Source organism: Artemia franciscana, chromosome 19 (assembly GCF_032884065.1).
Source record: "Artemia franciscana chromosome 19, ASM3288406v1, whole genome shotgun sequence".
In the NCBI taxonomy this organism is placed as follows: Eukaryota; Metazoa; Arthropoda; class Branchiopoda; order Anostraca; family Artemiidae; genus Artemia; species Artemia franciscana.
The window spans coordinates 18768856-18781461 of NC_088881.1; the positions used below are offsets into that span (position 1 = coordinate 18768856).

Consider the following 12606-nt stretch of genomic DNA (forward strand, 5'->3'; position numbering starts at 1 on the left):
CGTTTTTTCATCAACACTTTTTGTCAAGATTCAGTGCTTAGAAATGTAATTGTCATTGTCTTAGAAATGTAAGTATCAGCCATCGGGGATAAAATCCACATGAGGCACTTAGTTAATATATGCTTTTGATATGGTTTATTGACAGTATTCTTCCCTTAGATTAGACGAAAACAATTTTTCAACTGATAATGGTTTCTACCCATTGCCATTAGAAACTTTTTTCTTGTAGTAGTAAATGTCAATCCTGGCATCCCAATAAAGCTAGAAGATATAAGTAGAATAACTTTTTCCTATCAACCGAATTTTGTAATTTTATTTTGAGAGAATGACATTAAGTAGCGGCATTCGAAACTAAGAAGACAATAGAAAATCTTAAAAATAAACATAAACCTTTGGCAAGGCTTGCGGAATTCTCTTTTTTCTAACGGTGCTTTATTGATGGCAACAGTGATTGTTGCAACAAAAACAAAGGTAGGAAAGACAGTTTAATGACGTCCAATTGAAGGACTTCAAATACGTCTACTTTGAATGTTGGTGAAGAAGAAAGATGGGATAAATTAAATCTTGGTGGAAGAACAGAAATTGTGTCAAAGTGAGAAGATAAGGATTTTGAATTGAATTGAATTGAATTACACTGTAATAGAGAAAAATGGTTAAAAAATGATGTAAAAATAATATTAAGATATGATAAAAAATATTAAAGAAAAAATGCTGTATAATAAATAGATAAATATATTAAAACAAATTATTAAACAAATATATGTATATTTTTTGGCGGTATGCACGTCCAAATGGACTTTAAATTAGAAGTACTGCCTTTGTAAAATTACGTTTTTATGGCACTATGTATTAACCAAGTGACAATAGCGACCGCAAATTCTATTGGTCTGTCTGTCTTTCTGTTTGTCTGTCTGTCCCGGTTTTGCTACTTCAGGCACTTCCAGGCAAGCTAGGACGATGAAACTTGGCATGTGTATCAGAGACCGGATCATGTTAAATTAGAAATTGTCTTTTTTCCCGATTTGACCACCTGGGGGAGAGTGGGGGGCCGGTTAATTCGGAAGAAATAGAAAAATTGAGGTATTTTTAATTTACGAACGAGCGATGGGATCTTAATTAAATTTGATGTTTTTAAGGATATCGTGTCTCAGAGCTCTTATTTTAAATCCCGACCAGATCCGGTGACATTGGGGGGAGTTGGAGGGGGCGGACCTAAAATCTTGGAAAACGCTTAGAGTGGAAGGATCGGGATGAAACTTGGTGGGAAAAATAAGCAGAAGTCCTAGATACGTATTGACATAACCGGAACGGATCTGCTCTGTTTGGGGGAGTTGAGGGGGGGGGGGTTAATTCTGATAAATTAGAAAAAAATGAGGTATTTTTAACTTACCAAGGAGTGATCGAATCTTATTGAAATTTGTAGTTTGGAAGGATTTCGTGTCTCAGAGCTCTTTTTTAAATCCGACTGGATCCGGTGACATTGGAGGGAACCTAAAATCTTGGGAAACGCTTAGAGTGGAGGGATCGGGATGAAACTTGGTGGGAAACATAAGCACAAGTCCTAGATACGTGATCGACATAACCGGAACGGATCCGCTCTGTTTGGGGGAGTGGGGGGAGTTAATTCTGAACAAAATAGAAAAATGAGGTATTTTTAACTTACATAGCAGTGATCGGATTTTAATGTAATTTGAAGTTTGGAAATATACCGTGTCTCAGTGCTCTTATTTTATATTCCGCTTGGATCCGGTGACACTGGGGGACTTGAGGGGGGGTACCTAAAATCTTGGATAACGCTTAGAGTGGAGGGTTCGGTATGAAACTTGGTGGGGAAAATAAGCACAAGTCCTAGATACGTGATTGACATAACCAAAATAGATCCGCTCTGTTGGGGGAGTTTGGGGGGGGGGGGTTAATTCTGAACAAATTAGAAAATGAGGAATTTTTAACTTACGAAGGAGAGATCGGATCTTAATGAAATTTGATGTTTGGGAGTATATCATGTCCCAGAGCTCTCATATTAAATTTCAACCTTATCCGGTGATGGGGATGTTTTGGGGCGGAACCTAAACTCTTGGAAAATGCTTAGAGTGGAGGGATCGGGATGAAACTTGGTGGGAAAAATAAGAACAAATCCTAGATACGGGATTGACATAACTGGAATGGATCTGCTCTCTTTGGGGGAGTTTGGGGGGTTAATTGTAAAAAATTGGAAAAAAGGAGGTATTTTTAACTTGCAAAAGAGTGATCGTATCTTAATTAAATTTCATATTTAGAAGGACCCGAAACTCAGATCTTTTATTTTTATCCCGACCGGATCCAGTGTCATTAGGGGGGGAGGCAAAAATCTTGGAAAACGCTTAAATCGGAGAGATCAGGATGAAAATTGGTGGAAAGAATAAGCACAACTCCAAGATAGGCGACTGACATAACCGGATCCGCTCTCTTTGGTGGAGTTGGCTGGGAGAGTAATTCGAAAAATTGGAAAAAATGAGGTATTTGTAACTTACGATTGGGTGATCAGATCTTAATGAAATTTGATATATAGAAGGATCTTGCGCTTCAAAACTCTCATTTAAGTCCCGACCAGATCTGGTGACATTGAAGGGAGTTGGAGGGGGAGGCCGGAATTCTTGGAAAACGGGAAATTGAGGTATCTTGCGAATGGGTGATCGGATCTTAATGAAACTTGATATATAGATGAATCTTATGTCTCGGATGCTCCATTTTCAATTGGAATTGAGTCCGGGGACTTAGAGGGCTGGAGGGGAGAAACAGAAATCTTGGAAACCGGAAATCGTAGAAAACGCTTAGAGTGGAGATATCGTGATGAAACTTGATGGAGAATAAGCAGAAGTTATAGATTCGAGTTTGACATAATTGGTACGGATCCGTTCTCTTTGGGGGAGCTGGGGGTTGTTTATTTGGAAAAGTTAGAAAAACTGAGGTATTTTTGACTTAAGGACGGGTGACCGGATCTTAATGAAATTTGATATTTAGAAGGAACTCATGTCTCAGAGCTCTTGTTTCAAATCCCGACCAGATCTGTTGACAATTAGGGGAGCTGGAGGGGGAAACCAGAAATCTTGGAAAATGCTTATAAATGCCGTAGATACGGTGACTGACGTAACCGGACTGGATCTGCTCTCTTTGGGGGAGTTAGATGTTGGGGTTCAGTGCTTTGGCGAGTTTGGTGCTTCTGGACGTGCTAGGACGATGAAAATTGGTTAGAATTTTGCAAGAGCTCATACCATATGAGCTCTTAGCTCTTGTTTTTTATTGGGCATTTAACTTTTGCCTCGGCCTGTCTTTCGTCATTATGAAATACGTATCTCCGAACATTTGTTTTTTAACAAAGGTGTGGTTGGCACTGATGACCTTATCCATGTCAAAATCCCAAACCCAATAATCATCACTATCATTTCAATTTTGACACGTTCTGATTCTCGCTGTCCTGGTTAATTTTCATTGACTCGCTCACATTTTTGGTGTCGCACGTCTTCTAAACGCGAGTGTCTTTGCTTTTCATTTCCATATTTTTGACTTGTTCACATGCTCGGTGTCGCATGTCTTCTAACCGCGTGTGTCTGCTGTCCATTTTCATTTTTGACACCCGCCGCTGTTCTTCTAACCGTGAGTGTATTTGCTCTTCATTTTCATCTTTGACTCGCTCAAATGCTCGTTGTCACATGGCTTCTAACCGCGAGTGTCTTTGCTCTTCACTTTCGTTTTTGACACGCCGCCAATTTTCTTCTTACCGCGCACGTCTTTGCTCTTCATTTTCAGTTTTGGCTCGCCCACTTGCTCGGTGTTGCTAGTCTTCTAACCGCGTGTTTCTTTGCTCTTCATTGTATTTTTGACACGCTCTAATTGTCGTTTTCGCATGTCTTCTAACCCGTATCTTTGCTCATCATTTTCACTTTTGACAGGTTTTTGGATTTTGATTACATGACCCAATCTTACAATGGACTTTGCTATAGTTGCCCGTATTAGTGTTGTCGCAACTGATGGTCCAGGTTGTCGATTTTCATATCTTATCACGTTTGATAGTTCAGGTGTTTCTTCCAAAGAAAAAATATGGAGCCGTTTTTGAGAAAAGATAGGCCTATACAAATATTGCTCACTTATAAAGATAGTATATATATATATATATATATATATATATATATATATATATATATATATATATATATATATATATATATATATATATATATATATATTATCAGGCTTAGGTTTTTAGCCTCAAAAGGTATGTCTTTGCATCTCCCATTAATCAAACTAATCTCTTGTTTTTTTTTTTTTGTTCATTTGCTTATTTACGTATTTAGAGTTGATCGTTCTATTTTCTCAGTTCATGTTTTAGATTTAAGAAAATTTTGAATATTTCTCTCATTCTATTTCATATCATCAGGGCTAAATATTTAAAACAAAAGTAAATCAAACAATTCGTGGCAACGAACTGTAGTAAGGAACGACCCACATTCTAATGCTGGTTTCAAATACATAAGTTTCATCAATTTTAGTCTTACCCATCAAAAGTTACGAGCCTGAGATCAGACCATCAGAATCAGCGTATCAGAGAACCCTACTCTAGAAGTTTCAAGCTCCTATCTAAAAAAATGTGGAATTTTGTATTTTTTTGCCAGAAGACAGATCACGGATGCGTGTTTATTTGTTTTTTATGACATTTGGTATTAACCTAGTGACATAGCGATTGCAAATTCTGTCGGTCTGTCTCTCCCAGTTTTGCTACTCTAGGCACTTCCAGGTAAGTTAGGACGGTGAAATTTGGAAGGCGTATCAGGGACCGGACCAGAAATAGTCATCTTCCCGATTTTGACCATCTGGGGGGAGTGGGGGGCCGGTTAATTCTGAACAAATAGAAAAATGAAGTATTTTTAACTTACGAACCGGTGATGGGATCTTAATGAAATTTGATGTTTGGAAGGATATCGTGTCTCAGAGCTCTTTTTTAAATCCCGACCAGATCCGGTTGCTTTGGGGGGAGTTGGAGGGGGGAACCTAAAATCTTAGAAAACGTTTAGAGTGGAGGAACCGGGATGAAACTTGGTGAGAAAAATAATCACAAGTACTAGATACGTGATTGACATAACCGGAACAGATCTGCTCTGTTTGTGGGAGTTGCGGGGGGGGGATCAATTCTGAAAATTAGAAAAAATGAAGTATTTTTAACTTACAAAGGAGTGATCGGATCTTAATGAAATTTAAAGTTTGGAAGGATATCATATCTCAGAGTTCTTATTTAAAATTCCCAACTGGGTCCGGTGAAATTGGGGGGAATGGAGGGGGGAACCTAAAATCTTGGAAAACGCTTAGAGTGGAGGGATCGGGATGAAAATTGGTTGGAAAAATAAGCACAAGTCCTAGATACGTGATTGACATAACCGGAACGGATCCGCTCTGTTTGAGGGAGTTGGGGGTTAATTCTGAAAAGTTAAATAAAATGATGTATTCTTAACTTACGAAGGACGTCATATTTAGAAGGACCTCGAAACTCAGATCTCTTATTTTAAATCCCGACCGGACCCAGTGTCCTTAGGGGGGGGGCGGAAATCTTGGAAAACGCTTAAAGCGGGGACATCAGGATGAAACTTGGTGGAAAGAATAAGCACAAGTCCAAGATAGGTGACTGACATAACCGGACCGAATCCGCTCTCTTTGGTGGAGTTGGGGGGGGGGGTAATTCGGAAAAATTAGAAGAAATGAGGCATTTGTAACTTGCGAACGGGTGATCAGATCTTAATGAAATTTGATGTCTAGAAGGATCTTTTCTTTAGAACTCTTATTTTAAATGAGAAAATGCTTAGAGTGGAGAGATCGGGATGAAACTTGATGGGAAGAATAAGCACAAGTTATAGATACGAGATTGACATAATTGGTACGGATCCGTTCTCTTTGGGGGACCTGGGGGCTGTTAATTTGGAAAAGTTAGAAAAACTGAGGTATTTTTAACTTAAGAATGGGTGACCGGATCTTAACGAAATTTGATAATTAGAAGGAACTCATGTCTCAAAGGTCTTCTTTCAAATCCCGACCAGATCTGTTGACATTGGGGGAGTTGGAGGGGGAAACCGAAAATTCTGGAAAATGTTTATAAATGTCGTAGATGCGTAATTGGCGTAATCGGACTGGATCCGCTCTCTTTGGGGGAGTTAGCTGGTGTGCTTCAGTGCTTTGGCGAGTTTAGTGCTTCTGGACGTTCTAGAACGATGAAATTGGTAGGTGTGTCAGGGAGCTGCATAAATTAACTTGAGAAAGTAGTTTTCCCGATTCGACCATCTGGGGGGCTGAAGGGAGAGGAAAAATTAGAAAAAAATTAAGGTATTTGTAACTTACGAGTGGGCAATCGGATCTTAATGAATTTTGATATTTAGAAGGACCTCGTTACTCAGAGCTATTATTTTAAATCCCGACCGGCATTAAGCCTCTGATTTTCCTTTTAAACCAATCTATTGATTCTTAGAATTTTGCTAGAGCTCATACCATATGAGCTCTTGGCTCTTCCGACCTCGTCACAAGTGCCATATGAGCTCTTAGCTCTTGTCTTTTCCCAAGGGTGATTGTATCGACCCAGTGGTCCTAAAATGTTGCGAGTGGGCTCATTATAACGGAAATTAAAAGTTCTAGTTCCCTTTTTAAGTGACCCAAAAAACTGGAGGGCACTTAGGCCCCCTCCCACACTAATTGTTTCATAAAGTCACCGGGTCAAAATTCTGATATAGCCATTTTTCAGCATAGTCGAAAAACCATATTAATATGTCTTTGGGACGACTTACTCCCCCACAGTCCCCGTGGGAGGGGCTACAATTTCCAAACTTTGAACAGTGCTTACATATAGTAATGGTTATTGGGAAGTGTAGAGACGTTTTCAGGGGAATTTTATGGGTGGGGGAGGGGTTGAAAAGAGGGGGATATGTTGGGGGAACTTTCTATGAAGGAATTTGTCATAGGAGAAGAAAATTACCATGAATGGAGCGCAGGATTTTCTAGCATTATTTAAAAAAGAAAACAGTGAAGAAATAAGTATGAATAAGTTTTTTCAACTGAAAGTAAGAAGCAGCATTAAAACTTAAAACGAACAGAAATAATTACGCGTGTGAGGGGTTCACCTCCTCCTAATACCTTACTTTTTACGCTAAAGTATTTATAGTAATTTCAACTATTTATTCTACGGCCTTTGTGATTCATGGATCATTATTAAGGAATCGGGACAAAATTTAAGCTTTAGTTTAAAGAGCGAGGTACTAACGTGGGGATGAACCACCTCATATACGTAATGAAACAGACGAATACAGAAGTTCGTTACGTACCCCAATTCGTAAGTTACGAATATCTTTTACTAATAAAAACCTTCGTAAAAAATTAGAAGTTCTAGTTGCCTTTTAAATAACCAAGAAATTTGAGTGCAACTAGGCCTCCTCCCCCGCTCCTTTTTCCTCAAAATTATTCGACCAAAACTATGAGAAAGCCATTTAGCCAAAAAAAATTAATATGCAAATTTTGTTTTAATCATTCATCTGCGGAGAGCCGAATCAAAGCATGCATTAATTCAAAAACGTTCAGAATTTAAATTTAAAAAAACAAGTTTTTTTAACTGAAAGTAAGGAGCGATATTAAAACTTTAAACGAACAGAAATTACTTCGTATGTGAAAGAGGCTGCTCCCTCCTCAACGCCCCGCTCTTTATGCTAGTTTTTTACTGTTTTAAAAAGTAGAGTTGAGAGAAAGAGTCAAACTTCAGCGTAGAGAGCGGGACGTTGAGGAGGGAGCAGCCCCTTTCATATGCGAAGTAATTTCTGTTCGTTTTAAGTTTTAATGTCGCTCCTTACTTTCAGTGAAAAAAAATTTTTTTTTTATTTTTATTTAATTACACTAAAGAATAAAACGAGTTGCAAAACAACTGAGGCTTCACTTTTTGCGCATTATATAAGAAATAAAAACAAGACAGATTAAAAGAAGTATATTTCTTTGTTTTACTAAAACGCAACCAAGACAATTTGTCAAAATTGGACGAAGGCAGTTGAAAAAAGGAATAGAGTGGAAAGTTTTTATTTTTCAATTTCGGCTAATAAGACAATTGACCCAAGTCATAAAAATTTTTCTTATAGTAGGACTTACCGAAAATGAATTTGACTCAATTTAAAAAAAAAAACAGCTGAAAATATTCAAATAAATTAAGTAAAAAAAATTGTAAATGAAAAAAGAAAAAAATTTAATCAAATGCTTGTGTATGACCCAAATGACAAAATATTAGACTAGTATAAAGGATCAGTCTAGCTTTTTAGCAAGGTTATAGTTAAGAACAAACTCTAGCGACTTAATAGTAATTAATTGAATCTTTAAAAGAGGAAATTAAAGCAGAGACTTATATGGTAGCTTAAGCGAACTACAAGTTTTAGACTTATTTATGAAAACCAAGTCAAAGAAGCAGAATTTGTCAGAAGTACAACTCAAACGCTGCAATAGGCGGGATTAAACCTAGGTCCCAAATGTTTCCAAGCGTATGTTTCTATGCATATGAACTGCATTTAGATTATATAAAAATTGTAACTACCGGAAAAGTCTTTGCTTGTCATCCCCTCTTGCAGATTTTGTATCTAGATTTTATTCACATCCCTCAAATTTTGTGCTTTCATCTGGAAGAAAAAAATAGCAGGTTTTACTGTCTTTTTTCTGACTGCTTCGAATAACTCGTTCCTCTCTTTATTTACCATCGTTAGTTTTCTTATTATTCAGATTTGTTTCTTTATTACAGGCGGATCGGAGATCGCAGTCACAAGGCCTTGGGACGAAGAAATATGGTGTGACCGGAAATGAAACCTATAGGGAGGCTGTTAGAAAAGTGGCCAGGGAACGATTTATGGAATTACATGAATAAAATTTCTTCTTTTTTTATACGATTGGGTGTTTTACATTATAGATATTGTTTATATTAGGTCTGGTTTTTTATTCTAGGCTGCCGGTTGTTGTTAAATTTGTGTTTAAAAATCGGAGATGGACCCACATAAACTTATCCTTTGTTCAATAGTCAATGCTTTTGATAACCTAGCTACAACTGAAAGAACAGAGTATTAAAGTGAAGTGGAGAAAAGGACAAACGTTCTACATATGCGAAACAGCTACAACATACAAGTTTAACCTGAACAAGAAAAAAGAACGCAGCTATAATTCAAGCTAGAATGCTGAACCTCAGATGAACCTCCTGTTTTTCTTCTTTTGTTTTTAAATCGGTTTGATACTACGACTTCTAGATCGGCGATGATATACTTAATGGTCAGTCTTTTCTTCTGTTGCCTTAGTTCTCTCTGTTATCCTCTATCACTGTATATATACAATATAATCAAGCTCAGTCTTTTTTGGCTACTACATTCTCGGCGCGTACGAACAGCTGCTTCCATTTAATCTACCATCAGCGATCCAGTTTATATTACCCTGGAACATGTATTTTGGCATAAACTTTCTCAAAATGCCTTTGAAACCAACTTATGACTTCTAAAAACATCTAATAATAACAATACACTACTAATTGCTGATTATATATATATATATATATATATATATATATATATATATATATATATATATATATATATATATATATATATATATATATATCTATATATATATATATATTGGAATAAATTAGTTTAAAATTAGATGCTTCAAAAGTTAGTGTTATAAAGGTGTGAGCCAAGTTTCGCGTTCAAGAGAAATCTGACTTGTCTACCCGTGAAAAAGTCCAATGTCGCTTATGTTTCTACTTGTTTGAATGTTTTCCGGAGCATTTGTACAGGCTTTGTCTAATGGTTGAAATAGGGAATGATTGCACTGTCTAAATTTATATACAGTGTCCTCTATGGATGTGAAACGTGGTCACTGAAAGAAGCCGAAGCGTTGATCAAGAGTATATTCAACCGCAAATGCCCGAGTTATATCCTGGGCATCTCGCCATCGAAGACAAAAATGGTTTGAATGATGTTCTATAGATCCGTGACACTCAAAATGGACCCCAATTTGTTTCGTCCGCAATCAGCTAGTAGCATAGCCTACCTGGTATTTATACTGGGCCATACAAATCTAACAGGGACTTTTTTTTCTAAGTGATATGGACCGAATCGTGAAACCTTAAGATGCGCAAAACTTTGTTTTTCTCCTATAAGTGCTATACTTTCAGGGTAAATAGACTATTAACAAGAACAAAAAATGAGGTTAAACCGATTCCTAGCGGGAAAAGTTCGATTTTTTTTTCTTTTTTTACATGATCTACCAAAAGTTTTTGGCCTTGTAGACACCTCAGTTAGAATTTTATGACCAAGGGCACTTGAATTAAGACAAATAATGAGGAACGGATCTGGCTGTGCTAATTCATGACTTCTTTTTTATAATTATTAGTTTTTTTACGACAAAGAAACAGAATTCGTTTGAATAAATGACATTGACATACATTTATTGAAACAAGCAAACAATTACAAAAATTGATAATTTAATAAGATTTTTTATAATAAAACGGCTGTTAATATACGTGTATATTCAATGGCATCTATAGGATGGAGGTCACACTGGCTTCAGCAATATAAAAAATCAATATGGTCAAATATTCAATTTGTATGAATGATAATGCCCCTCTCCATGAACCCAAAACTTTATTAGTAAAAATAGTTTTTGCAAATTTATTCAGCAAAACTAATGTCCATTGATTTGACTGAATATTTGAATTTTTTCTAACATTTAGATTACAATCAAGCATTTTGATTCTTAAGCAAAAAAAAATGAAATATTTTTTCAAATATTCCTAATATTAATCACCAATAAAACTATGTCAATTAAAAACGAGCGAAAGTTAATTTTTTTGTAAGAACATCTAAGTTCTTACAAAAAAAAAAATATAAGGAAACAAAAGAAAAAAAAGGTATTTCGTTTCAGAGTCATGAAATGCAATATTTATCATGCGTTTGGCTGTTTTTTGCTAAATGGCTAAGTAAAAGTCCATTCATTACGTTTGCTCAATTTATTTATAGCAATTTTTATTGTTCTTACATAATGCTCTCGCAAGCTTAGCTTTTGTTGTGCTGCTGACTTATTTTGTATTTTGGTTTATAATAAATTATTGTAATAACAACTGATTTTGATAACTGTAAATTTCAATCTTAGAATCTGTTTCGGTATAATTTCAATCTGTGTAACAAGTTTTTATTAAGTAAAAACGAAAAAGAGAAACAACAAGAAAGAGAATATGGTAATGCTCTCATGTAGTATCTAGCAAGCAAGATCATTTATTATCCAGAAATTACTCATGTAAATTCACTAAACAAGCTGCATATAACCAAGCATGCTCGTATTTGAATAATATGTGCATAGATTAATAAGTTAGTATTAATATAGCACATATTTGTTCCAGTCATGATGATGTGAGCATAAATTGACATAGAACATGCCGAGAGCTTACTAATTCTACAATTAATGTCACATTGTATCATCTGCTGCTTCACTGGATTAGTGAAATCCCAACTGGGGGGATATGTGGGACAATGTCAAGAATTGGGCTCATAGTCACAACTTTCCACTTGAGAGCAGCAGGGATTGTGTATCAAACAGTTCGTGGTAACGAACTGTAGTAAGGAGCGACCCGGCTCAATAGTAAACAAAACTCTAAAAAACGGAATTTCGATGCTAAAAGATATATCAAAAGAATCGGATTTTTATGCTCATTTCAAATATATAAGTTTCATCAAGTTTAATTATTGTCATCAAAAGTTACGAGCCTGAGAAAATATGCCTTATTTTGGAAAATAGGGGGAAACACCCCCTAAAAGTCATAGGATCTTAACGAAAATCACACCATCGCATTCAGCGTATCAGAGAACCCTGTAGAAAAAATTTCAAGGTCCAATCTACAAAAATGTGGAATTTCGTATTTTTTGCCAGAAGACAAATCACGGGTGCGTGTTTATTTGTTTTTGTTTTTTTTTTCCCAGGGGTCATCGTATCGACCAAGTGGTCCTAGAGTGTTGCAAGAGGGCTCATTCTAACGGAAATGAAAAGTTCTAGTGCCCTTTTTAAGTGACCAAAAAAATTGGAGGGCACCTAGGCCCCCTCCCACGCTCATTTTTTTCCCAAAGTCAACGGATCAAAATTTTGAGATAGCCATTTTGTTCCGCATAGTCGAAAACCATAATAACTATGTCTTTGGAGATGACTTACCCCCACAGTCCCTGGGGGAGGGGCTGCAAGTTACAAACTTTGACCAATGTTTACATACAGTAATGGTTACTGGGAAGTGTACCGACGTTATCAGGGGGATTTTTTTGGTTTGGGTGTGGGGTTCAGGGGAGGGGGCTATATGGGAGGATCTTTTCTTGGAGGAATATTTCATGGGGGAAGAGGAATTCAATGAAAAGGGCGCAGGACTTTCTAGCATTACTATAAAAAAAAACAATGAAAATATAAACATGAAAAAGTTTTTTCAATTGAAAGTAAGGAGAAGCACTAAAATTTAAAAAGGAACAGAGATTATTACGCATATGAGGGGTTCTAAAAATACTTTAGCATAAAGAGCGAGGTATTTAGGAGGAGATAAACACT

General features: G+C 36.5%; 1 protein-coding gene across 1 annotated transcript in view; it reads left to right on the forward strand.

Moving 5' to 3' along the window:
* LOC136039370 (RNA-binding protein 5-like) overlaps positions 1–8959 on the forward strand; it is a 145128-nt gene extending 136169 nt beyond the window's left edge. Inside the window, exon 16 of the mRNA XM_065723046.1 lies at positions 8780–8959. Within this exon, the coding sequence (XP_065579118.1) occupies positions 8780–8902 (123 nt within the window). The 3' untranslated portion in view covers positions 8903–8959. The remainder of the gene's footprint in view (positions 1–8779) is intronic.
* Positions 8960–12606: the final 3647 nt, after the last annotated feature.